The 27,136-nt window shown below is 41.1% G+C and overlaps 1 protein-coding gene across 2 annotated transcripts in view; it reads left to right on the forward strand.

The window, feature by feature from the left end:
• The window catches only part of htr4 (5-hydroxytryptamine receptor 4), a 99,873-nt gene that overhangs the window by 14,207 nt on the left and 58,530 nt on the right, over positions 1-27,136 (forward strand). For both annotated transcript variants that reach the window (XM_069531889.1, XM_020078829.2), the window contains exon 2: positions 19,027-19,105. In XM_069531889.1, the coding sequence (XP_069387990.1) occupies positions 19,050-19,105 (56 nt within the window). In that variant the 5' untranslated portion in view covers positions 19,027-19,049. The remainder of the gene's footprint in view (positions 1-19,026; positions 19,106-27,136) is intronic.

Genomic DNA, 27,136 nt, shown 5'->3' on the forward strand with positions numbered 1-27,136 from the left:
CATCTGGAAAGGAGAAATTAAAAGCAGGAGGCAGAGACAAGAGAGCTCGGAGAGATTTTGGCATGAAACGAAATGAGGACAAGCAGAAAAGAGTAGGAGGATAGTGAGCAAAGGTTAAGAGCTGAGAGGAAGGAATGATGGAGAGGAAGGAAAAAATGGATGCTTGGTGTTTGAGTTGTGTGCAGCACTGGTGCTCTTTGCCTGGAAGGGTCATCCATGTGCCTGGATGCACTGGCTGGACTTCTGCTCCATCTGAGAGGCGGCTGGATGGTTCTCACCCACAACAAACTCTGCTGGAGAGTTAGAGCTTGTCTCTGTGCTGAGAAAGCGAGAGCGAGCACATTCCTAGACTCGAACACGAGTCCACGGACGCCCGTCTCAGAGTGTTTACCTTCGGTTGTGAGGTTGGTGAGAAGTCATCGGTTTATCCTGGCAGGGCTGAGTGTGCAGACGGTAACAGCAGGATGAGATGGCACCAACCAGACCTCAGGAAGTTTCTCTCTGGAAGAACTGTACCGACTGAAATCACAGCTTGTCTTTCGGGTCTTGTTCTCTCACTCAGCTCGGTCAGATGAAGTCAAATAATAATCAGCAACACAGATAATCAGCAACACAGCAGCCGCACAGGCCACTAAATGCAGGCGAGGTCAAAGTTCACCAAGGTCTATGGTGTGTATTTATACACAACCACATTCACACAGTGCATCTACTGTATGTGCAGCACTTTCAATAGTTCAGTATTGTGCCCAAGGACACTTAAGCATGCAGAATGGGGAAGACTAGGATTGAACCGCAGACCTTCTTGTCAGACGACTACCGCAACTGAAAAAACTGAAAACATTTGCGTTTGAGATGTTGAAGATGTTGGAATCAGAAGCTTATGACAAATAATTTTTATTGTGTTTTGATATTTGACAGTTTAATCATAAACTTTTATATATTACTATTATATTACTAAAGTACTGCGTGTTTGTTTGAACAGGAATTTATTTATTACTTGTAGTTCAGATGTTAATTAGACATTATAGACACTGGTGCAAGAAGAAACTGTTTTTCTACATTTTTCAATAAAACCAGATTTGTTTCACTGATGGAATAAATTGACTATGAAAAGCCTGGAAAGTGCAAGTTTACGACATTAAACTACAGAAGTGTTTTCTCAGCATGAGCTCATAAAACCAACCGACCAGAAACCCATCCACTTAGAAATCCTGATATTCAACAGTTTCTTATTCCTGGAGCTGAACACAATGTGGAATCTGGATTGATGCTCAGCTTCTCCTCTGTTCTCTCCGCGCTCAGTTTCCCATCAGAAGTCGTAGATTTATTCAAAGTAAATAGAGTTTTAATAGCCGCAGTATTTCAGCCGGGGTTTTTGGATAACAACGTTCAACAACAACCATTCAGCGGTGGATATTCTCCCCCCCGGTCTGCAGCCCTTGTTCCCGCTCAGTGTGCTGCTGCACCATGAGGCGCTCTGTGGGAGGGCTTATTTTTTAGCAGAGCTCCAATAGGAGATGATTTAACAGGACGTGATTCCCATATTCCCGTCATGCACTGCTCCCTGGGAGAGCTATCTGTTATTTGCTCACATATGAGCAAACTGTGTGGGGGAATAATCTTGTGATTTAACAGTCTGTGACCTAAGACCCACTTTGGTGATAAATAATGAGACATGATGGCTTTTATGTTTTTGAGATTTGAATCATTATCGATGAGGGACTGAACAAAGGAGACTTCCTTTGTTAGTTTGAGCCTGTGAAGCTTTTCCTTTCTAAAATTAGACTTTATTATCCCTCAGTGAAGAAGCCCTTGATGTCTTGTGTTAATTTATTAGTGTTTACGAGAGCAAAACTCGTTTTTATTGTAGCGGCCTCACAAACAAGGTCAAGTCCTGTCTTTGACTTTGAGAATGGAATCAAAACCCAGTTATTTATCAAATACATTTCAAGGTTATAATTTCTTCTTAAAGGCAAGAAATAGCTGATTGATTTGTATCCTGAGAGTTTAAGAACAATAGGTTTTAAACACTGCAGCTCTAAGGTTTATGTAGTTTCTATAATCTGGAGAACAAAAGAGTGAATTTCATGGAATGTGACCTTTAGGAAAACGCAGCGTTTTATATCCACAGTGAAACAGAACGTCTAAACTACATAAAGGGACTCGACCCCGTCGTCTCTACGCTTCGCTTTTAGCTCGACGAGCTGTAGCTGAAGAGACGTTCACCTGACAAGTTCGATCAAGTGCACCTGATGCGCACTTATGTCGCTGTTGGAGTGTCTAGCTGAATAAATCAAGCGCTCCTCGAGTGCCTCCATTGTCTGAAACCCTTTCTGTAAAAGGTAGAAGAAGAAATAGTCGTGTACTTTGCTGCAACATTTATTAAATCACTAATATTTAATCATTTTAATCTGCGTGATGACAAATAACTGTGAATGCACAACCAGTTTGAATAGAGAATAAATTAATTCATTGAATAGAATATATGACCTGTTGTTTGTGTTTAAATGGCTCTTTACAGCTCTAAGCTCTCACACAAGGTGAAGGTGATTCATTATTCATAGTGAGTATGTTAATTTAGCAGTCAGGGAAAAAACACATTTAATGAAGTGATTGATTGGAGAAAACAGAGGTTGTGGAAAAACACATTCGATAAATGCAAATGGTCTTTGATGCATTGATCAGGTGTCGCTGACTTTAATTATGTGTCTGTCAATAAAGTTAATATAAAGTTTAAGTTGAACTGTTTATGGTCACATTCCTCACATTTTACACTCGTAGAATCAGGTGATGAGACAAATGCAGGCGCCCTTCAAGGACAGGTCCAATGAACAGTCTTTAATCTGATGTACAAGCAGAGTGAACAGATTTGTGTGTGGACGAGAGGAAAAAGTTTGTTTTGCTAATTATCAACTGTGTGGACGGGGGCTAAAACACAAACTGGACACAGGAGAAAAAAAAATGATCCAGAGGTGAGTAGGAACCAAAACAGGAAGTCATGTTTCAGGAGTTTTCTTTAAACACCCCTTCCAGGTTTTTCCCTCCAGAAAAGACGTGTATACAGATGTTATTTCCTCCTCACTCCCTCTGAGAGTGGGAAACATGTCAGACAGTGTGAGTGACACTAACAACATCTGCCAGACGTCATCCTGCTCCGCTGCGAGCACATAAAAATCAAACCAGCGACGGGACGATAAGATAAAAATAGAGCTGCAGTGTTTCCTGAAAATACCAGAAATGTTTGTGTGCTTTGGGGCACAGGCTCTTTACACTGTAATCTGCTTTTTAAAAGATTGTGCATCATCATTTATTGTTTGTACGTGTTCGTTTATACGTTTCATTATTGTGCATGATCTTTTTGGAACCTAAAGTAATTGATTAATGGAGTTTATATCCACGGAATCAGGTTTAGGGTTTCTGTAACACTAAGATAAATGACGTTTCCTTCAAACAGTGCTGGAACATGTTGAGCGTAACCGTGTGTGAACATCCACTTGTAGAGTTTTCGTGATGCAAACTTTCCTGAGAGGCAGAGCAGCTCCACAGGCGTAAATAATCTCAGCTGGTGAGGTTAAATGTCAGTTTCTGTTGGAGAAACGTCTGAATTGAGACGAATAAAAGAGGAACATGAGTCTCTGTTCTCTCTGATCCTCGGGGGTCAAAGTGTAGAGTTGCATCCTGACATCTTAGCGGTGCATCGCCCAGTGTGTGTTTGGTTTGAGGCCCGGTGTGTTGTATCTCATTACTGACGCGCTGGAGTGAGTCAGCCTGCCGGTCCAGTCTAAGCACTGGCAATGAGCTGAGGTAATGAATCCTATTTTTAGCCGAGCGAGGCCCCGCTGCGTTGACTGGTTCCCTCAGAAATCGAGATCGGTTTATGGCACAAAAGACTTGAGCAGAGGCTCAAACTAATGCATACGGATTTATTCTTCTCAACTCACTGCACAAAAATCTAATATGCGAAGAAAAATGGGAGTCAAATTAAATCTGTGTAAAGTCATAAATATCATGGGGACAGTACTTTATCTTTCCTCAGCCACGTCACCAAGACACATTTGTGTACCTTATCTTCAATTTATGACATTAAATATTAAAAGTCTGTGTGTGTGTATTTTATTTTTACTTCCTTTAATGTGTTTTTGACATTTTCACTGATTTCCAAGATTTCTGGCACATTTAGAGGACTGACTTCTTTGAGTGTGTGTAATTCGGTGCAGATTGATTAGATTTAAGGTGCCTGTTGATGGAGGTTTTTTGCTGTTTGCTTTTCTGACACTGCACTGAAGCAGCTGAGCACCAATCAGACCAAAGAACATCCAGCAGGTTAGAACTGAGGCTGTGAAACCAACACAATGAAATGAAAGGTGGTGAAACTCTGCAGAACGGAGGAAACTTCTGAGTTTGTTAATGAAACTCTGCGGGTCAGGACTTCATTGTTAATGTAAAAGTATAAATCTTTTTTTATGAGCACAAAAAAAAAAGGAAATCGTTTTTTTTTAATTTTTTACTTGAAATGATTTATTGCTCTTTGTAATTTCACATTTTACACTATTTTATCTATTCATGTGTTATCTTGATTATTTTGAGAGCTGCATGTCTCATTATGAAAAGACAATGATCAAAGTCTGTGATAATGAGGACAGCCGCTGAACATTTTCATCTTTTTATTGTTCCAAGTTTCCAGCTCTCAGCAGAATTCAGCGTCTAATCTCTGCAGAAAGCAGATAGTTGCTCTGCAAATAGATGGTTTATAATATTATCTGTGGACTCTGAGGTCAAGTTCGTTTATCAACTCTGTGGTGCCAGCGTGCCAGGAACTGTTTGCTTAACACAACCAGAATTATGGCTCTGCGATAAAAAAGGCTCGTGCACATGCACGTGCACACACATGCGCTAAACTGACAGAAGAAACATGCAAACAAAAATCGCAGTGCACAAAAAGAAAACAAACCTACAAAGACACACACAAACAGAGTTAATCTATATGCACATATCCAGGCTTATACCGACAAATATCCATGCAAACACACACACGCACGCACACACGCACGCACGCACACACACGCACACACACACACACACACACACACACTCTAGCAGGCTGCACAGAGCAGATATATGCACCTTTTTTCCTCCTGATAGGCTGTTGCATAATGTGTGGATACAATAGACTCGGGCATTTCTAAGGTATGCGAATGTGGACACACACTAACACACAGACACACACCAATACTATGCACATATAGTTTTTTTGTCACTGTGGTGCAGTGGTTAGCTCTGTCTCCTCCCAGCGACGAGGTTTTGGATTCAAACCTGCGGGTCAACCTGGCTCTTTCTGTGTGGAGTTTGCATCTTTTCTCTGTTTTTTGTGTGGGTTTTCTCTGACTTCCTCCCAGAGTGCAAAGAGTTGCAGGTTAACTGTCGACCGTAAATTGCTAATGGACGTGAACGTGAGCGTGGATGATTTTAGAGCTTGGAAGGCCGACCTGTCCAGGGAGCAGAAACTCACCCAAAGTCAGCTGGGATTGATTCCAGTCCCCCTACGACCCTCAAAGGATAAGTGGTGCAGATGATGGATGACTGGAAGGATTTATATATTGGATTCACACAAAGAGCAGTAAATCAGATCAATATTTACAGTTAGTCTTTGTCTTAAGAGGAGACACAATGTTTTATTTTGTAGAGTTTTGGTCCTCCAGTGTATTTTAAAGGTTTTTCTTTTTTTTATGTCAAAGTTCTGCAAAGTTAAAAAGTCAAAAGTCTCCAGTAAAGGGAGAAAACACTGAAGTTACTGAAACACCTCCACGTCAGAAGTCCGGCCGATACTTCACAACACCTGCACAGAAACCAGCAGCGACATGTATACAGCCCCGGCTAGAATCTAGACTTCCCCCCGCTGTGCTTTGTGTTCGTCACGTTTTTATCTGCCGGTTTAATCCAGTCAACACATGCAGGTAACAGTTTCCGCTGTCATCGATGAGCTTCTACAGTGAAGTATGTGCACGTGTGTGACCTACATGCCCTCAGCTTCTATTGATGCTGCTTAAACAGAAACAACCATTAAGGTTAATGGGGCTGGAGACTCATGCTGGCTCTGCTGGAGTTATCCCGCTGTTCCCCTGCGTCTCTCTGAGGTTACGAAATGTTTATTGGACCTGAGGTCACCTTTAATCGCCAGTATTAATAAAGTCTTTTATTGGATTTACTGTCGACGTGGAAATCCACAGAGGCTGAGTGTATTGGTCGGGTGACGCTGGAGAATCAGGAAGAAATGAAAAAACTAAAGTGGTAAAACCAACAAATAATTAATCAGCAGAAAAACAATGAGTCGAATCTTCTGTTTTATGAAAATGTTCATATTTCTGATAATATGAACAATCTGTTGCACATGGATAAATGATATCGTTTATAATTAAAATTAAAGATGTCCGTGTCTGATGGATGTTTACTGTTTCATCATACACCATTAAGTTTTAGCTAATATCACCAGCTCCAGTAATTTACCGTTGAGTTCAGGGAAGCTGCTTCAGCCTCGGACTTAATGATAACCTGAGTTCGAGCAGCCGGGGCCGTTGGTAATGACTCGGTAAATTGTTGAGGATGTTAAGTCGTAAAAATTTGGCACGAGTTAAATAATGCACGAGACGAGAGGCTGAGTGATTTACAGGTTAGAGAGAGTCAGATGTTTTATGTGATAAACCGTTATGCTGAGGTCGTTGTTGCATATAAACTTTAAAATACATAATATGTCAATTTTGCTGCATTTTCTCAGGTTTTTGGAATTTTTAGATTCAAGAGAAACATGTGACTCATTGTTGACGTTAACAAACGTAGCTAGATCTAAAAGCAACATCTGTCAGGGACAATCGTTACCTGTGAACATCCTCCGTTGATGATGTTTAAGAAGATGTATTGACTTTGTGGTTCAATAACGATTAGAACTCAGATTGGTGATTACATATTCAGGTGCAGATCTCGTTTCTGTTTCCTGTGTGCATCCTCGTCTTCCTCCAGCTCCCTGAAGGGCGGCTGTGGCTCAGGAGCTATAGTTTGATCCCTGTCTCCTCAAGTCGTTTGTTTGAAAACAAAGTCGTTTTTCTACAATCAGAGCAGTGTTTTATCTGTAGCGCCCCCTGCAGGTCGGGAACCCACAGAGTTTATTTGATTAATTTTGCCGTTTACCTTCAGGGAAGAAGGAAATGAGGCGAACCACATTTTCACAGACGAACAGAATGTGTGTTTGCATTCCAACTGGAGGAGACTGAGGTAATGACTTATTGACTTATTACATCATCGAGTGCTCTTTTAAATTATCATCAGGCCTCTTCTCATTTGTTCACCATCTGCCGTTTTGTCCCACTCTCCTCTTTTCTGTTCCTCGTTAAACTCCCAACCAACTTTGCTTTTAAGCCTCGACTCTTTCTGACGTTTATATATCACGATGTTTTGAAGGCTGCTGTATTTCTCTGTGTGTGTGAGAGCTTCTCTGGCCGCAGACTTTACAGTCGCTGTGTAAGTGCGTCGACGTGGTTGTGTTGAGTGACATGTTTTATCCAGATGTGAGTCACCTTCTCTCCAGGTGCTCTTTGGACAGTCCAGCAGCTTTTTATGACTTTTTTTCTTCTGAAATGTCCTCTGAGTCAGCGAGACATGATCTGAGACATGTTCAGGACACACAGAGAGTGAGACAGACAGTGAGACAGACAGTGAGACAGACAGACGAGACATTCAGTCAGTATGAAAGGTCAGTTTTTGATGAGTACTCGCAGTGCAGCATCTCCTGATTACTGCTGTTATTGAGTGTTCTGACATTCACTTCAAGCCAATATCTGAACAAAATACCAGATGACATTTCAGCCTTCACTCACTCTTCTTTTCTCTGCCTCCACTTTCTTTAAGATTCACCATCTTGTGCTGTGTTTTAAAAGGATTGACTCACAGAGTTAAAATCAAAGACACTGAGTGAACACGGATGTGACTGAGAAAAGCAGCAAATCCTCAGATGTTCTAGTTTTGACAGTTTGTATTGTTTTTAGAACAATCAGCCATCAAAACAGTTGTTGATCGTTTTCCTGTTGGTGGCAAATAGATTAATTGACTGATCTTGCCAACTGCATTCTGTGTAAGTAACACAATGTGAAACCAGTTCTTTTTAATGGACATTTCTTGGCAGTGCCGTTTGGCAACACTCGCACGTCCAATTGAAACAAAGCTTTTGGCCGGGCACTGATTGCACAATGTGAACCCAGCGCTCTGCACAGGGCAAACATATTTTGCTCTGAAATGACCTGAAAGGGATAGTTCATCCAAAAATATAAAATTAAATTGGTTATCTACTCACCCCTATGCCGATGGGGGAGTGGGTGAAGTGTTTAAATCCACAAAACACTTCTGGAAACGTCTCATTTCTGATTTTTTCTTTTTTTAAAGTTTAATTAATGAGCGCGCCTTCGTCTAATAATAAAGTAAAACTTCAACAGATCCATGTACACGTTGTGTTTATCTGATTTCACTGTAGGAATTGCAGCGTTGCTATAATTCCACAGAGTCTGTATGTAAAATACACATTGTTATTATATTATTATTATAATTAATAATGACCCAGGTAAAGTTGTTTATAGTGAGAACATCCTGCTCCTTTAGTTTGGTGCATCGAGAGTGTGTTGACTTTGTCTCAATTAACTTTAGTTTGACTCTCAAAACTTTGTGCGTCTTATGAAACCACTGAGAATTGTTCTGCCCTTGAACGTCCAAAGCGTCAGTTGGATTCTGCAGAGCAGCTTCCTGGTTTATTCTTTGACTCACGGTATCAACGGCATCTTCACGGAGCAAAGTTCACTCAGGTGCACTCCTGTTTTAGTTTCACATCGAGGGCTCAGTCACTTGGATCAAACTTGAGAATCATTTGAAACTGCCCTGGATGTTTGCCGTGTTGAAACCGGTGAGTGACATGTTACCGACCGGAAAAACATTGAGATGCATTTTGTCTACTGAGGAAATCAAGCGGTAAAAAGAAACCGTTTTTAGTACTTGGTCCTTCTTCTCTTCCCTCTGTGGATTTATTCTCAGTCAGAGGCCTTGAACTAAGACCACACTGACATTTAACAGCCCATGAAATATTACCCAGAGCAGCAGCTGATACTAGGAATCGATAACGCGATGAGACACAGACTCGAATGACTCCTGGCATCGTCCCATATGTTTCACTTTGTCTCTTTGATATCTTTCAGCTCTGCTTGTCTCTGCATCTCTTTTCTAACCTCATTTTCTTCTTTCCTTCATTTCATTGCTCCCCCTTCCTCTTCTTTCTTCCACCTCCTCCCTCCGTCACACACGAATGATTCAAGTCGTACACCCAATTCCTCCATTGATACTTTAATGAACCTGGAACAGCTGTTTGGGGCGGGTATGCAAATTAAAATAGCCAAAAAACCTTCATCAGCGGAGAGTAAACAGACGATTTTAGCTGCACAGTGTTTTTACATGTGTACCCAGAGACCTGCACCCTGTTTTTAATATCACTATTCAGAGATTTATATAGAATCCAGGCTGAAACAGCTTTAGGAAGGAATATGAAGCTAAATGCAACATGGGAACTAAAGGAGACGCATCCAAGTTATTCTTCGAGAGAAAAGCCTGCCATCAAAAGAGTTACAGAGGAGTGTCTCCTCATCCTGTTGTCATCTCTGCCAGAACAACGGCAGGAGTCAGAGCTCCCTCACGCCACACGTGCTCCACGCTGTCACACGGTACTCACCTGGAGAGCCACACGGTTTGGCTGCAGCATCGACCCCTCGCGAACAGGCCGGCATGTTAAATTACCTCTGTCACATAAAACCGCACATCATCGTCCATCCAGAGCCAGTCTGTCCAACGTCTGAAGGATAAAATTCCGTTTTTCCTTAAAACGACGGCAAAGGGTGAAGTTGTGAGTAATGAGGGTTTGGTTGCAGAGAACCTCCGAACACAGGAGCAGGCAGATAATTGGAGTGAATGAAAAAGAAAGAAGAGGAAGGGACGACAGCTGGTGTGAAGAGCTGACAAGGACAGAGCTGTTGCTCCCCTGAAGCAGACCGAGCGAGGTAAAGATTTAAATTAGCTTGTCCTGAACCAGGAGCACACGTGTAACTGCACGACCCTGAATGACAATTAGCAAAGTGAAGCTCTGTGCACTCAGGTGTAAAGAAGCAGGAGAAGTCACGTGCTGCTTCAGGGTTTCCACATACATCCCTGCAGTGCTCGTTTTCAAATGCGCCAGATTTCTCTGCCTCCGTTAATCCATCAAGGAGATTTCTCGAGAGCATCATCCAAACAACTTTACACAAATTACTCCTCACTGAAGCAAACTGGATATACGGAGGTACGGAGGCTCCCTGGGGCCGGTGGAGGAGGGCGGATAAAAGATTCTCTTGAAAATGGGATGTATCTGTTCAGGGTTTAGGAATCAGTGTGCATGGATTATAAACTACATTCTCTATATTCTCTGCCCTCAGGTCAGTAAACTCTGCCTCTGGATCCATGTGTTAAAACTAGAAGGGCACTTAATCAACGTATTGCAGCAGATACATAAACCGTGTTTTACTATTTATAGAAAACAGGCAAAATATTCCATCTCTGATGTCGTTGAAAGGAAGATTATTCACTCAATGAAGGTCACCCCCTACAGACACTGCTGTGGCACTGCTGTAGACACATTTCTCAATGAGACAATAAGTTATATTTGATTTCAAAATCTGGATCATTTCCTGATCCACAAAAGGTCAGAGAACGTTAGAATAAAAAATTCCCAGGCTTCTACTTCCTGTCTCTATTTAACTTTTGAGATCAGTTGTTTTTATTGGTTTTTCCACCAAATCTCACGCTGATGAAATACAGTTGTACTAGAATAAAATCTAATCCGAAGATTTAACTCTTTCCACTGATCACATGATACCAGCAGATTTCACTGTACTTTGCTTTGAGTGATTTTCATCAGTTAGCATATTTCTGAAATCAAACATGATCTTGTTATTCATAAATCACACTTTACTCAGAAATAGTTGTAGTTCCATTAAGGTTGTCAGACATGTAACTGCAGACATTTCAGGAAGCTCGTTAAGAAGCGACTAATAGAAAGTGTTAAACAGAGGATGTTTAGAGCCATTGATGGGAGACAGAAGCAGATACATGCGACTGAACCTTTTAGCTGAAAGACCCGAATCATCCTGCGGGATAAGGTGATGATGATGATGATGATGATGATGATGATGAGGAGGAGGGTTTGTGTTATCTGTCTACGTCTAAAAGAATGAAAGAAGGAAAAACATTGAAACCTCTGGGGACTGTTCATTCAGAAAGATCCTCAGCTTCACGCTGCGTCAGAATGAAAGTGATTTGCAGCGTGGGAATAAAGAAGTGAAGTAGTCGATTTAGATATAAAATAGAAACTTCAAATGGAAGATAGATAGTGAGAGGGAAATCTGATTTATTTAGCTTTTGAATTATTTAGTTTTGTAATAAATGAACATCCAGGTACAGAGTAGAAATAGACGGCCTTATACTCCTCAGTAAGCTTGGCTTACTGAATCAAAGTGTTGTGCAGTGTAATGCAGAGTAGTGCAGTATGTATTTCATCATCATTTGCACAGTGGAGGTGCAAGAGGACAAGTAGTGACACAACACATCAGCAAATTTAAAAAGTGCTTGCCCAAGGCCTGGCTTCGTTTTCTTTGGCGTCTTGGATGATGCATCATGACGCAGCAAAAAGTGATTTATGTAAATGACGGCAGCTGTAATGAGGACGAGACCTGTGCCGGGGAAGCTAGTTTGATTATGGTCAAGAAATACAGCATCCGTTTCCGAAATGGATGTTAAACCACCACAGAGGTTGTGTTCACTGTTCAGGTTGTTACCAAGTTAAACTCACACTCCAGTAGCTTATTATACACATTTAAACTCATCTTTGTTCGTCAAAATTACATGTTCAAAACGTTTCTCGTGAATAAATTCCCCTTAAAATGGCTTAAATGTAACTTCACAGCTTATTTCCTCATTTCAGGATCTGTGCATATGCTAATATTCAGACTGCATCTGTAAAGAACTTGTTATACAAACAATAAAATCTATTACTCCTCCAAACCCATTCACGCACAGAACAACAGGAAGTGAGAAAACTCTTAAATCAATCTCATAAACTTGAAATGAATAAACAGCCAAGGCAGACAAACAAAGATAAAACAGTAAAGATAGAATTATAAAAATGGTGGGAGGAGGACAAGATGACGATAAAACGATAAAGATGAAATAATAAAGATTCTAAAACAGATGAAGGTAAAATAATAAAAAGAGAGAAATAAAGTAAAGTCTTTCAGACTCAAAATAAAATCTCATTGATGACATTTGATGGACTGAACTTTTGACGTTGACATGAGTTGCTGGTGATTATGTTCGTGGCATCGCTCTTACCCTTCTCCATCATTTTGCCGTTGACGGCACGGAAGCGTTTCCATGACCTTAATGTCATATGACTCATCTCATTAATGAGGTTTGACATGCGTCGCACACAGAAGAACCAGAGCGGTGCCGCGGCTCGCTCACGCTGCTCGACTCTGAAGTGTTTGAGCGACACAGCCGGTGTGAGGAAATGTAGAAAGGACACGGGGGCGGGTCAGCAGGTCGCTGCAGGAAGGATAAAGAACTACCTGAGTGACAGAAGGTGTGAGGAAGCAGATCAAGAGAAGATGATGAATAAGATGATGAAGATGATGATGAATAAGATGATGAAGAACAGTCGGATGTTGGAGGAGCGTCAGGGTTTTGAGTTATTTTTAGAAAATTACTGAATTAAAAATAATGTTTCTATTCAAATGGGAGTTCAAGTAGAAACACGAGGCACGAACGTCACTGGTCACCTCCAGCTGCTCTCTGCCATGACGCCCCCCGCTCCCTGTGGTCAAACCATTAGTTTAACGTTTAATGTGTTAAAGCCAGCGGACACGTCCAGCGTGTTTCCCATGTGGTCGAGCATTAGCACGTACGGAGCGAGCTGAGAGGTCGACCGTCCGTCTCTGTGGAGTTTGTCTTTTCAGTCCTCACTGTTTATCCTTATAATTATTGATCAGTTGATAAAACATTTGCTGCATTAAAAACCTCTCCTCTCCTGTCCTTTTTATATGTCCAGTGATTTCAGCTGGCAGAATGAGCAGTGTGGACTTAAAACATTAAAACATTAGTGTCAACAAATAGAAACTATATTTTATGTTATCTAATCATATGTAAATAACACATAAGTAAATCTTTTCTGCTCAGCTGCTTCCATCTGATTCCAGCTTCTCTGAACTTGAGTCACTTCTATGCAGCAGCTGGATAAAAAGGTGATTTTGAAGTTTTTAAAGAAGCTTAACTGGTTTTCCTCTTCTGACGTCAATAGATAATGGTGATGTAGATTCATCGGGAGAAAGTGCAGTAAAAATAATATTCAATTACTTAAAAAAAAAGACTCTTGAGTCATGACAGCGTTCTGCAGCCGGCGTCCAGACCTTCTTCTCTCTTTATTTATGTGACTGTGTTTGTGCATCACTCTTTGTAATGTTCATTCTGGTCCGTGTGCTTTTCTTTGTAGGTAATTTACACCACACTTACAGGATGTACTTAAATACTTACAGATACTTTTACTATAAGTGTGTATACAGTTCATCGCAAGTACTTTAAATGCACTGTCGGTATATACACACTCACAGCACACGTTTATATTAAAGTAAGTTATACTGCATATTCACACATTCTACCTCCACTGACAACTTCTCTAATTACAACTGTCGTCACTGCTCCCTTCGTCTCTGTCAGACATTTTCCTGCACAATTACTTTAATCATTGATACATCCTATTTACTAACTTATGTAAATCTGTCCATTTCATTTGTTCTTTTTAATTCTCATTGTTCATTGTAAAGCACTTGGTAAAATTGCTAAGTAAAGTGTAATATGAGTCTATTATTATTATTATTGATATATTATTTCCATTATGACTGATCAGAGCAGATCAGACGACCGTGGTCTTCTTCTTTGCTCGTCTTGTTGGCGGGTGGCAGCCAAAGTCAAGGTGCTTTAACGCTAATCTCTCATGTTGTCTTCGTCTTTGCTCGGCCCACTTTGTGTCCTTTGGGACGTGATATGGACACGGTTTCCTTGACTTTATTCTTTCTTGTGATTTAAATACTTAAGTTTTAACAGAGTTTAGAAATGTGAAAGATTTGAAGATTCTCCAAGAAATGACACCACAGCAGGATAAAAATACTAATGTGGACACTGGCGGATCATTTTTATTCAGTTTAGAGGTGAGTAGTGTCGGTCAGACTTCTCACCAAGGAGTTTTCTCGCTCTATGAAGCGTGGGAGCATGTTGGGATGTAACTCAACCTTGAAACACAAAATCTGAAGTTTAAGAGACACACAAAAAAATATCAATGAAAGCCTCAGTGGACAGTTTGAGCCGCCTGGGACTAAATCCATGAGGACGATGTTACATCAACCTCACCCTGACAAGACTCCCTCCCAAACTGCCGGGCCGCTGGTGGCTGAACTTTAAATATTTGATGAGCTGTAGTCTGGGGAAGCAGCGACGTTCTGTCAGCCGCTTTTCTAATCACTGCAGGGAGACACAGAGCAAACAAAGCAGCTCCATCAGGACCATTAGTCGTTTTACTCACATCACCATTGACATTCTCTTCTGTCAGCGTTAGGCTGTGTTTATATGTTTTAATGTACAGTATATTAACTGGACTATTTGGCCGACTCTGCACTGTACATGCACGTTTGATCCCCTGCAGCTGAATCTGTCCTCGCTGCCATGAATAAACCTCTTAACAGAATATTTCTGTCCACTTGTAATGTTCCGCCCACCGCCTGAGCAGCCTGCCAGCTATAAACCGACATGGCTTCTCTGCTGTTGCTTGTTGCCGTGGCTTCCCTTGATAAGAGGATCTACCCATAATGCTTTGCAGGACCAAACTTTTAGCTTTTTCCAAAGAAACTCGGCCTCTTTCTTGATTTCTTTTTCTCCATTTTCCTTTTTTTCTTCCTTCGGCTCCATCACTTTCTCAACTCCCCTTGTACTTCTCCTTCCCTCCTCCCGGTGACTGGATGCGAGCTGACAGACTCCAGTAAAACCTCTCAGCGGCTGGGACCATTAGCTCTGTCATGCGTTCAACTTGCCTCTCGTCCCCGACTGTGTCTGTTATAGAACAGAGTCTGAGGGCCTGATGCAACCCGAAGACAGGGAGGTTTCAGACTCCCGGCAAATCAGCTTGATGATGATATAATGATCTGGACTGATGAATGCTCGGTTACGTTGGTGCCATGACCTGCACACGAGCGAGGTGGGAAAATCTGCATCAGTGTTTATGTCACCATGTTGGCTGCTGTTTTGCGCCACAATCTTCAGTTCCGTCTGTGGATTTCACTGTCTTGCTTGTCACTGGCAAACCTGCGGCATTGAGAATGATCCGGATTTGTTCAGAGTTGGAGGGTGTTTGAGCGCCGAGGGACTTCTGCACTGTGGCACACTGTCACCTGGGGCTAAGCTAGCTGCTGATGCCAATAAATACCTCACAACTGTGGCCTGGCTGCTCGTCAAACCTCAGTGTCTCAGTTTTATGTCTCTAAAGAAGATTTGAGGTGTGAGTGCTGCAGTATTTCAAAGGTTCCTGTGATGGAGATGTGACTCTGAGTAATGCACAATAATACATCAAGTAATATTATTATTACTATTAATGCAGATTTCAAATATCTTCCCCGATTGTCACAATAATCAACTGCCTTACTTATCGAGTTAAATATATTTTACTACCATGCAGGGAGATTTAGTTGAAGCCAGGCGTCACAAACCATCATAAATGCAACTTTATAAATTAAAACCAGGGAGATGAGACAATACACTGTCCAATACAACATCGAATCATCACAGAAGGAGACACAGTCCAGTGTGGAAGAAAAAGTGCAGCGTGGTGGCATCAATTGTGCAAACTCTGCATATGAATCGCTGCACAGTCAATGGATAGTTTGATTTTAAATCAAACATGATCTGAAGTCTATAGACATCGTGGTCGTAAAAATATCCTGATAATTGGGTCCAGACATTTTCTGGACTTTCACATGTGAATGGAGATTGTCCAGGTCAGACGAGCTCACAACAGGCAAGACAGAAGACAGGACGTATAATTTGACACCACCATCGGTGCTTATCACCAAAAGCTCTAGAATATCATTGTTTTTCGAAGTGGACGTCTTTGTTGGCGTCTTCCACACATATGGCTCCTCTTCTTCATCCTGAGATATAGAAGTTCTTTGTTCGAGTTACAAACCTCATCCACACGCCCACTTCGCTTGCCAGAATTCTCTTTACATTATGACTTCATTGATGCATGTACTGATACAACACTGTTGATTCTATGATTGAGACACTTTTCCTCTCACCGCCTGTCGTTCTTTTAAAAATGGTTCCTGTTGATTCCTTGAGGTGACAAGACTTCAAAACCACAGAGCTCTTTAAAGGAAGGTTGATGAAAAGTCTGCTCTGAATTTTATTGCATTAGTTTTACAAAATGAACACTGTACTGTACATGATGTTCTCCCTTCCTCCTCTACAGGTATTAAAACTAAGAATTTCATTTTCTCCGACTCAAGATAGGTTTTACATACGATGCAGTGGATTTAATACGCTTTGCCGTGGATTTACTTTTAAGCCGAGCTTCAACTTCTCCAAATATGTAGATATTAGAGCATAAGCCTCCACGATCAGAGAGCGTAAGCAAGTTTTAAGTTTGTATGTGTAAGTTGGATATGTTTTCAGAATATGTGATATTTAGTATCTTATAAATCCAGATCTATAAGAACATACGAACCCACAGGCGTGTGTGGTTGGTACCTTTGCAGATGTTTGTGTGTGAGGACTTTAGTGGGAATTAATTTGAGATGGCGTGGACTGGCACAGACGTGTACACACAAGCATTCATGTGACACCTGATTAAGGCCATGTCCTTTATTCTGAGTTCAATTCATGTCATTGAGGATAAATCCCTCTGATAGACACGTATATACAGACTCATGCCTGACTCTATAAAGGCGACCTTTAACCTCTCATCTCTAACGACCTCTGGGTCTCATCTTGTCGTGGCTCTGGTTGAACCATGAAAACGTGACTTTTCCAACATTGACCTGAGACTCTGAATGTTTTGAAGATGTTTTCTAAAAATATTTAAAAAAAAGCATTTTTCTTTCTCTGGTGCTACATTTGTATTTACTTTTACTAGCGTCACTTGCTACCCAGATACACAAGTATAAATGTGTAAGCCGCTTGCTATTCATAGATTCCACTTGCTCTCTCACTCAGTTTATTCAACTGTCTCTGATTGATTTAATGTGAATCGGGTGCCCAACTTCATTTGGAGTGTGGTCCCAACCCTAGTTGCAAAACCAGCAAGTTTCTGAATCCATCTAAATCTGTATTTTCTTGAGTGGGAGGCTTCAAAAGTGTCCTGATTACAAGTTTAGGTTCAAATTGTGAAGGTCTGTCCTCAAACATGATGGATGCATCTTCAAACTTCTGGAACATTTCAAACCTTGCATCGCTACCGTCCACAGGTCTTAGCTCATGTGCTATGTTTTGTGGTGCACGATACTGTCCACTAGACTGTGTTTCATGCACACATGCAGGATTAAGATACAAGATGCCAAAGAAGCTGCTCATAAAGAAGCTTAACAATGCCTCAGGACACTTTCACATGTTTTATGCTAGCTCATGTTATCTTTTGTACCAGGAAGGATAGAAGTGTGTAAAGCACAGTGACGCGCCGTCATGATGTGATTCTTTTGAACACTTCCTTGGCATGAAGAAGAGTAACTAAGCTTTTTTAAATTATTGTGCATAATTTTTACTGCCTGGCCCGACTTAGCGTCAACCTTTATCCTCCAAACAAAGAGCGATGAGTCGTTCTCCGAAAGGAACGCAGCCATAAGATCTGTCTCCGTTCAAACAGACGTAATTCTCATCACCATAATCTTTCATCACCCGAAGAAAAAAGAATTGTTGCCAAATGCCACGTTAGCAAATGGTGATGCCAATGAGAAGGCTTGAAGAATGCTCTCGTCTGGAAAATCTTTGTGATTCCATATTTTTACTAGTCGCAAGAGCTCTGCAGAGAGCGTGTGACGAAAAAACAAAATCAATAAATGCGTCATAAAGGTGCTTCTTTGGAAACAATAGTTTTTCTTTTATCCAAAGTGAAAAGTGTTTTTTGGGCAGAAATGAATATTGGCAATCTTTTTTTATTTGAAGGTAATTAGATGGAGGTCATGGTACTGGTTTGATGCCTCAGTAGAAAAGTCATAAAACATTCGCTTAGATTTTTTATGGATATTAATCAAACTTTCAAGTCTTCACGGCTGTAAATGCTCCAGAATAATTCAGCTATAGGAGGTCGTGTTTGTCCCGTGCATGGATGTGAAGCATCTGGAACATATGCCATCTGTTGAGAGTAATCCAGAGATTACCATGATGTTATATGAATCAGTGTTTACCCGATTGAATTGCTTGTGTGTGTGTGTGTGACAGAGACAATGCATATTGTGTAAGAAGATTATGTGCATCAGTTTTAGTTTGCATGGGACCTCATGTGACTACCAGGACTGGAATATGACATTTTAAGCTGTTTTCACTAAACAGGCGGATTTCATCCATTTGCTAGTCCGTCCATTCGTCCGTCCCTCCTGATGCAGGGCGTCTTATTCTTTCTTTCACTTAGAATTAAGCTATTAAAAAATGAAGAGGTTTTGATTTCCCAAATCTGTGCAGACATTAAGCAGCAGACCTCAAATGTCAAAGAAAATTGCTGCATTTGCATATTTCTAATTCAGTTTAATGTGTGTATGTTAATGCAATCTGCTCGTCTGTTAATGCCATGAATTGTTTTAAACGGTTAATTAAGAGTCAAGCCGATGATGATGTGAATGATTAATGTCAATTTGTGTATCGTGATCTTCTCGTCTGCAGGGACTCTCTGCACTTATGGTCACATGAATGTCAGCGCTGCAGGCCAGATGCCGGTGATGGAGGAACTTGTCAGTGAGAGGTAAGAATTAATCAGCTGTTACTGTTTGTAGAGTAATCACTGTTTTTGTGATGGAGCTCTTCCTGACAGACTTTAGGTTTTCTGTTGCAAAGGTTTTGAGACATGAAGATGTGGAGATATGGCAGATCTTTGTTTTTTTTTAATTTTCATCGATTTCCCAGGGAATATCTAGCAAAGTTAGACGACTGATATCTATGAGTGTGGGGAATGTGATGCTGCTCGACTGAATTTAAAATCGACTGTCCTTGGTCGAGGTGTTAGCTACGACTGAATTGTTCATTTCTCTGCACACAAACGTTCGTCTCTCTTTCCGAGCAGACATGGCGGCTGCATTGTGTAATAAACCAGCCTCAAAGATCTGAAGAGCGAAGAAATAACCCGAGTGCTTTGGCTGCTTCTTCAAGGCCGTTCTCATCTTCAGATATTTGGCTGAGCTGAGGAAACAATAGACAGTGTGGGATTTCTCCTGCTCCGCTCGCTGCCTCTGTAGTCGTCTTGCCCTCGGGCTCGTTGGTTTGATTAAACCAGGGATCCTGCGGAAACTGTCGGGTGGTCTTTATTCTGCTGCGTTGAAATGTAAAGAGTCATTTTATAGACTCCTCCACTCAGCTAATATTCTTTAGCCTGGAGGATAAGAGAGATTTTTGCTTAAATCATCACTGTGGAGGAACAGTGGGAATAATTTATTCTGGTTTCTTGCTTTGACTCTTTGAGATTTTTAAGAAATGAGAAGATGCATACATTAACCAGAGACAGAAGAAAATATTACACACATGTATGTTTCTGTTGTTGGTGATGCAGCGCGACACATACAGATTCAATGTGTGGTAACGGGACATGCAGTGCAACACGTGTTAAAGGACAAATGCAGGTTTTTTATAAAGAAATAATTTTTTACTGCTAAAGAACAACGATGCCATATCATAAAATATTGTACCCACTTGTAACGACGCTTCCAGATCTTTACAAATTCATGTAATTGTGATTGAGTGTCACCATCATCTTAATTTCTGTCATCAACTAAACAAACACCGTACAAGCACATACGGCATGTTACCACGCTACTCAACATACATGACACCAGAATGTGCAGCAGGTATGTAGGGCAGCATGTGGGCAGGTATGACCGTATGTCATGAATCACTCCCACCGGTTGAAGCCATTAGGTTTCTGTCAGGGCTGCTGCAGTCTCCCATTAACCAGATATGGAGCCCATTCATAACGTCCCAGCATGAAAGTGGGTCGCACAGAGTAACGCCAGCATTTCATTAACAAGCTGCTTTCACTACACAACTTCACCTTCCTCAATGAACCACACGATTCTGACACTGTTTTAATTGTTTTCATCATTTTTAAATCCCTTGTGAAACTTTTCTTGCTGGATTGACAGACGGAAGAACTCAATCCCGATTACAGCTTTTTAACAAGGTGCAATTCTATGTTTATTGATATCCTTTGGTGCAGCATTCTTTCGGAATCTGCAGTAACTGAGCCACATTAAGTGAAGACCTGCTGCTGCACAAAGAGCTGTTTACCTGTTTATTGAAAATTCAGTGAAGCTCAACTCCACAATAATGCTTGCATGGATTAGAACTGTGGAATATATATTTTTTAATTCTCCTTATTGTACATTGAGGGTTTAATTAACTGATGTCCTAATGCTTGACCCAGAACTTCAACAGCCTCTGACAGCATTTGATTGATGGAGATGATTTTGCAACACTTCCTTTCACCTCGTCGAGAGATCACAGATTTTTCCTGTGACATAATTTTTATGTAATCTTGTTGAGTGGGAATGTGCAGATGGTTCTGAGTCATTTAATGTTACGACCTTGTTTTTCCACCTCAAACATTTATCACCTTTGTTTGGCAGGTCACAGCACATGCACATCAGAGTAATAGAACAAGGATCCACCTCTTCACCACATTTTTATTCATAATATTTCTAGTTATTCTGCACAGAACGGCTGCTTAAGGTTTCATATATATGTGTCATACTTTGTCTGCTGCTCCAGTTTCCGCTAAATTAAATGCATCAATTTTCGCAGGTAAACATTTGCAGTTCTTTAAGTGTGACTGAATGCAGATGCCACAAGGCTGAAATGAAAAAAAAAAAAAACATTAATGTAAAATTGATCGTTCTTCAGTCCTTTAGTTTAATATTTCGTTTTTCTGCACAGTTTCCATTTTGTATCTAAACCTGCATCTGTTGACGGTGCAGTAAATAGTGTAAAGAATTGTGTCGTCTGTTTTGCGTTAGTGTCTTAACAATACTGTTTAATTGATTATAATCATTATTATGATCGTTATCGAACATATTGCAAAACTTTCAATGTTTAAGCAATTAGAAATAATTCCTGGAGCTCTGATCCGGATCTGCACCAAAACATATTGGCTTTAATAAATCAATATCCTCCTACCAAGTTTTGTGGTAATCCTGCCAACACACATGCAAACAAATACAGATGTGATTTAATGTGATAATAACCTTGGCCGAGGTAATAACTGATCTTAAATGTTGGGACCAGCTCTAAGTGTCAAACTCAGCCACTTAGAACACTTCAGCTCTTCCACTGGTGGGATCCGTAAATAAATAAAACGGACATTGCAAATGTTTCCACATATAAACTCACTGAAAGCATCAGCTGCCCTTGAACAAGACCCTGAAAGTCTCTTGGCTGAAGCAGCATAAAAGAAGACAGTCTCGTGCAGCGTCACATGATGCCGTCTTCAACCAACACCTGACATTTCACATGTCAAACACATCCTGCAACGCAATAGCTCATCTCAGGGACTTTTTATGAGACCGTCCCGGAAGAGGCCGACGTGTTCAAGCCATAAGTCAATAGTGAGACGCACTCAGAGTGATCAGATAGCAGTTTCTCTTTCCTCTCCTCGAGTCCTTCTCGCTCTGCCGTCTCACTTTTCCTTTCCTCACCACCTCAGGTGACAGATCCTGTTTTCTGGATGATTGTTTTCGCTGGGAACGTTCTGCCTCAGACTGTTTGAAACCAAACAGATGGCACGAGGAGGTCGCCTCTGCTCGGTCCTGTTGTTACAGTAGTTGTTGACTCATTCATTCAGTTTATTCCTTTTTCCCTCTGTGTGATCTCCTGCTATGTTCCAATTCAGGGACGTAGTGGGAGCTGGATAATGGCTGTAAACTGTCCTCCAGTTTACGATCATGATACAAACTGTTACTAAGCGGGAACATTAATTAGTTTTTCTTGAATGTAACTTGGATTATTTTTGTCTTTACATAGTTAGATCAACTTGTGTAATTTTCGTGACATGAACTCACAAGTATGAGGAGAAAAATAACGACAAGAGCCAGAGCTTTTGCTTTGCACCAAGAAAAGAAAATTCACTGATCAGGACAAAATGTAGGACTTTTTAAATAATCTGGTGTTGTTGCTCTGTTTTTTGCAGTGAACCGTCTCCATGTAGCGTGAAAGTAATATTTATCTATATCCTTGAAAAGAAAACACACAAAGAAAATGTGTGCTTGCAGGGTTCACCCTCCGTCCCCCTGCATCTCTCCTTCGCTCTCAGGGACACATCCATCATCCGTCACCTCGAGCCACTTGAAGATAATTTTCGACACGCTGCAGCGGTGGTGGCATCACACAAACATTCTGAGTCTGTGTGACTTTACTCTCCTCTCGCTCGGTGGCTGAGTTGCAGAGTGCAAAGTTGGCGGAGTACACAGTCTTTTTTTTCACACTCTGAATAATTCATTGAGCAGCCACTTATGTAATCTCAATAAAAATCCTCCATTCATACAAAAATGCATTTGCTGATGCATGAAGCTGAGGAAGAAGCTTGCACGCACAAAAACACCCCCAAAAAAATAAGACACTCAAAAAAGAAAGCAGGACGTCTTTCATTCAGCTCCGACAGGATCGTATCTCTGAATAGAAACACGCTGACGATGCTGTCAAAATCTCCAGCAACAAAGCGAGAGGAGTCAGCAGGAGAAGTGCGAGTGTGTGTGTGTGTGTCTGTGTGTGTGTGTGTTTGTGTGCGTGTGTCTGTTTCTGACAAGGAGATTTCTCCACCCGTCACTGACTGAACATCCAGGCTCGTGCAGATTCAGCCTCCAGCGTCTCGTCCTGCTCTCTGATCTTTTTCATTCAGAGAAATCCTCCATCATCCAGCTCATTCACACATCTCACCGCGGGCGTGGCTGCCGCTGCGGACGAGGTGGTGCTCTTGTATTTATGGGCTGATGTTTGCTCAAGATGAATGAAACACAGCACTGTACTTTTTTAAAAAGCTGATTAACAGTGGATGCATTTAAATAGAGCTGTTTAGTCTTTGCAGAATAACCCCGGCACCAATGAAAAATAGTGTGTTGCAGGTCCAGGGCTGGGTCCCTGATGAACAGGTTATTCTGGAGCAAGGCAGGAAACGTTTTTAAACACCTGCAGAGGCTCTTTCTCACCAAAGTCTCGTGGGACTGAACGACTTTGCCGCTGGTAACTTTACTGATGTCTCCACGGTCCGAGCTGCAGCCGTGGAGGGTTTGTTGCTGCTGTTGTTCTACTTTGGCCTCGAATATCTGTGTGACGAAATTTGGGCAATTAGCAAAAACACAATGCAGCAGCAGACCTGTGCACTTTTTATCAGTGTTTTGCTGAGTGGACAATCAAACTTTTATTTCAGGGTGCAAAATATTAAACTGAAGGTGCTTTTTACACTCCTGCAGAAATGAGCCTTTAAACAGTAGCTACCTTTTTAAAATGTCATCGCTTCTTTTGATGCAGAGCAAAAGCTTTAAGCCTAAGTTGTGTCGGCATTTCTTTGGCAGCGTCTCCACTGAAACAAAAAAAGCTATATTTCAAAATTCAGAACAATTAACTAATTTGTGCTGACAAGTGGCTCTGAGCTAAAGTCTGTCCAGTGTTTTCCCACAGAGTAGTTTCCTTTGATACACACACATCCTCAGAGCTGCTGCAGAGTGTTTATGATCCTGTTGACACACACACACACACACACACACACACACACACACACAGGAGTGTGTTTTAACGATGTGAAGGAGGAAACGGAAACGCTGCTGTTTACTTTTGGTCTGTGAGTTGTGGTTTTAGTCGTCAGCGTGCCCACACTGGTGATTAAACTTTCACCAGCTACTTCAGTGTGGAAGAGACGGGATTAATTAAAGAGTAATATCCCCCTAAATGATTATTTAAAGATGGAATATAGAATGTAAGTTTTTAATATAAGGAAAATAAATGAGTTACTATGAGAAATTCATTGGGCCAAGGTCAAAAGCCCATTAAAACAAGTGACACTGGGAGAGCAAGATTAACAATGGCAGTAAAATAAATGTAAACTATGATGAAGCTCAAAAGCAGTGAGGTCATTTATAAAAACAAATATAGAGTATTTTATTTTCTATTTTAGTCTTTGTGGTTTTTTTTAATGACGATGAGTAAACATTTTCTTCTCTCTCTTGATTGCAGAAATTATTAATTAATTATATCAATAAAAAATAGCTCCTTGATGGTGGATCCACATCAGTGAGCTTTGTGGCATTTCTTTTTGAAGCCTTGTTATTTTGATCGTGTCTTATTTATATGACGATGAACACAAATCTTTGAAGTTAATAAAATGACTCAACAACATTAAGTCCCTGGTTGTCGAAACATCCAACGTCGTGTTTGAATGATTAAATCATAAACCGGATCCTTTAGTTTGGTGGAAAGTGAAAAGCAGATCTCAAACAGTGGAGCTGGTGTTAAACCACCGTCCTTACGAGGTGCAGTCATCGTCTGAAGCCTCTGACATCACTTGTTCTGCTTCTGAGATAAGAGAATGATCCTGTTGACTGCTGCAGTTTCCTCCCTGATTACAATCACATAGAAGTGACAGGCCTCTAATTACATGCGACCAGGACGACGTGAAGACTCTGGAGGGGGGATGTGCAGAATTTGAAGTGGTACAGTAAAGATAAGGTTCCATATTCTGATAAGCAGGAGAGAAGAATAACCACCGATTCCTGCATGTGTGAAAATAACGACAGCATTAAGCTGAAATTGTTTTTTCTGCAGCAGCATCGAGTCAGATTTATGTTTGTTGACTTCATAAATAAAGATCTGAAAAAAAGCAGGTATCATGTTTCTGCTGTTCAGGAAAAGGTCACGTGTTCTTTCATACATGAACTTAGATGAAACTGAAGTCAGGCGCCATCGTTTATTTAAAACCACGTCCTCTCTTAGCACATGACACGAACAGATCATGTTCGAGCACCTGACTTCATGCGCCGCCTCTCGACTTCAGACTCTAACTCTTTACTGCTTGAAGAGTTTGTTGTTGACTGTGGGTTTTGACTAAATTAAACATTCATATTATTGTTTAGACTCTTTCATATTCATAAAATCTCTGTGAGCATGCTTCATGAAGTATAACAAGCCTTTAGGGAATTACTTCATATTATGATCAATTGTTTGGACTCGCATACAACTACAGGGTAATTCTAGTTTTTCTTGCAGGCAGTAAAAATCCCCCGCAGGAGAACACACCCAGTTTTATTTCCGCTCCATTCATCAGATTTTTCAAAACTAAGTCAGGATAAATTCGACCTCAGTCAGTGTCATCAGTCACCAGACTGTCCAACGTCTTCATTTCTCACAGCAGGAAACATCACGGGTGTAAACAAATGATATTAATGATGAGTCTGAGTGTCCCAGTTCAGCGTGTCACTGAGTGAGCACGAACACCATCAGGTCACTGGAACTGTAACATGTAACACAGCCATGATTCATCTAAACCACTGATTTCTCTGGGTCACCAGCTGTCAATGGTGATCTGTGGGGGAGGAGGGAATACACCTGAACTCACAAAGTCACAGTGAATGTGACTTTAAAGTTTGTGTGCACGACTTTATTGTCCTGCAGGCTGCAGATGAACAAAGTCACCAAAGTTCTGTGAATATGAATTTAAAAAAACCAAACAGTCTGGTTGATGTTTGATTCCAAATCATTGTATAAAGACCCATGTTGAAGGTCTGGAAGAGGATGAGCAGTATTTTTTGTAGATGTCCTCTGCCTCAAATCGTACCCTGCATCAGTACGTGTCCGTTTTTCAAAGTGTAAAATATGAAAGTCAAATATCATCTCGATGGAGGAAGGAGTGGGCGGCTGATTAACCCAAAAGGAAGGGTGGGTTTCCTGATCTATTAAACACTGGCTGCAGGGCGGCACGTTGAGTGGACTGGCTGTCCTTCAGCTGGGGAGCCATCTCAGGAGCATCTGCTGAAGTGTCCTTGAGCAAGACGCTGAGCTCCTGCAGTCTTAAAGTGTTCTGTGCTGATTCACCCTCTCATCTCTGACCAGTCACCTCACAACAGTGCAAATGTTGGATTAATTAATTGATGCAGAGGAATTATTCTGCAGGACACTTCTATTCTATTAAAGTTTGCATCAGTCACATCAGTGGTGAGTTTAATCCTCTGACTTTAGATAAGTGTGAAACGAACCCAACTTTCATGCCAGAAACTCAATTTGTTCTCACATCTTAGCTCTGCAAATGTTTTTTTTAAATGTGTTCCAGCTTCTTATTATATTATTATTAGAAACTATGTTAGAAACGTTTCCTGAACCATGAAGTTTTACTGTTAATGTAAGAAAAAGTCAATGAGGAGCGTCTTTCAGCTCTTGGACGTTATTTCCACATAGGTTGTGTGTGTTAGTGTCACTGTTGGTTCCTCGTCTGCGTGTCTTTGGTATCGTCGCTGTCAGCTCCTCAGTGGCGGAGCAGGAGGAGAGCTGTATTTGTGGTTGTCAGGAGGAATCAGGCCGCTCAGAGCTGCTGCTGCTGTCACCTTGCTCCTGCACAGATCGAGGTGCACGGTGAGAAGCACATGAGACAACTGCATTGGTGTCACTGGCATGTTTATTATAGGTGCGTCTGCTGCTATAGCAGTTTAGGGTCAAAGGTCAAATGTCAAGGTCCTGTCTTGTGAATCTTGTGTTTCAGGAAAACCCCAAGGGGCATTTCATCAACATTCATTTAGTGATTCATGAG

Source organism: Paralichthys olivaceus, chromosome 9 (genome assembly GCF_024713975.1).
Source record: "Paralichthys olivaceus isolate ysfri-2021 chromosome 9, ASM2471397v2, whole genome shotgun sequence".
Lineage (NCBI taxonomy): Eukaryota > Metazoa > Chordata > Actinopteri > Pleuronectiformes > Paralichthyidae > Paralichthys > Paralichthys olivaceus.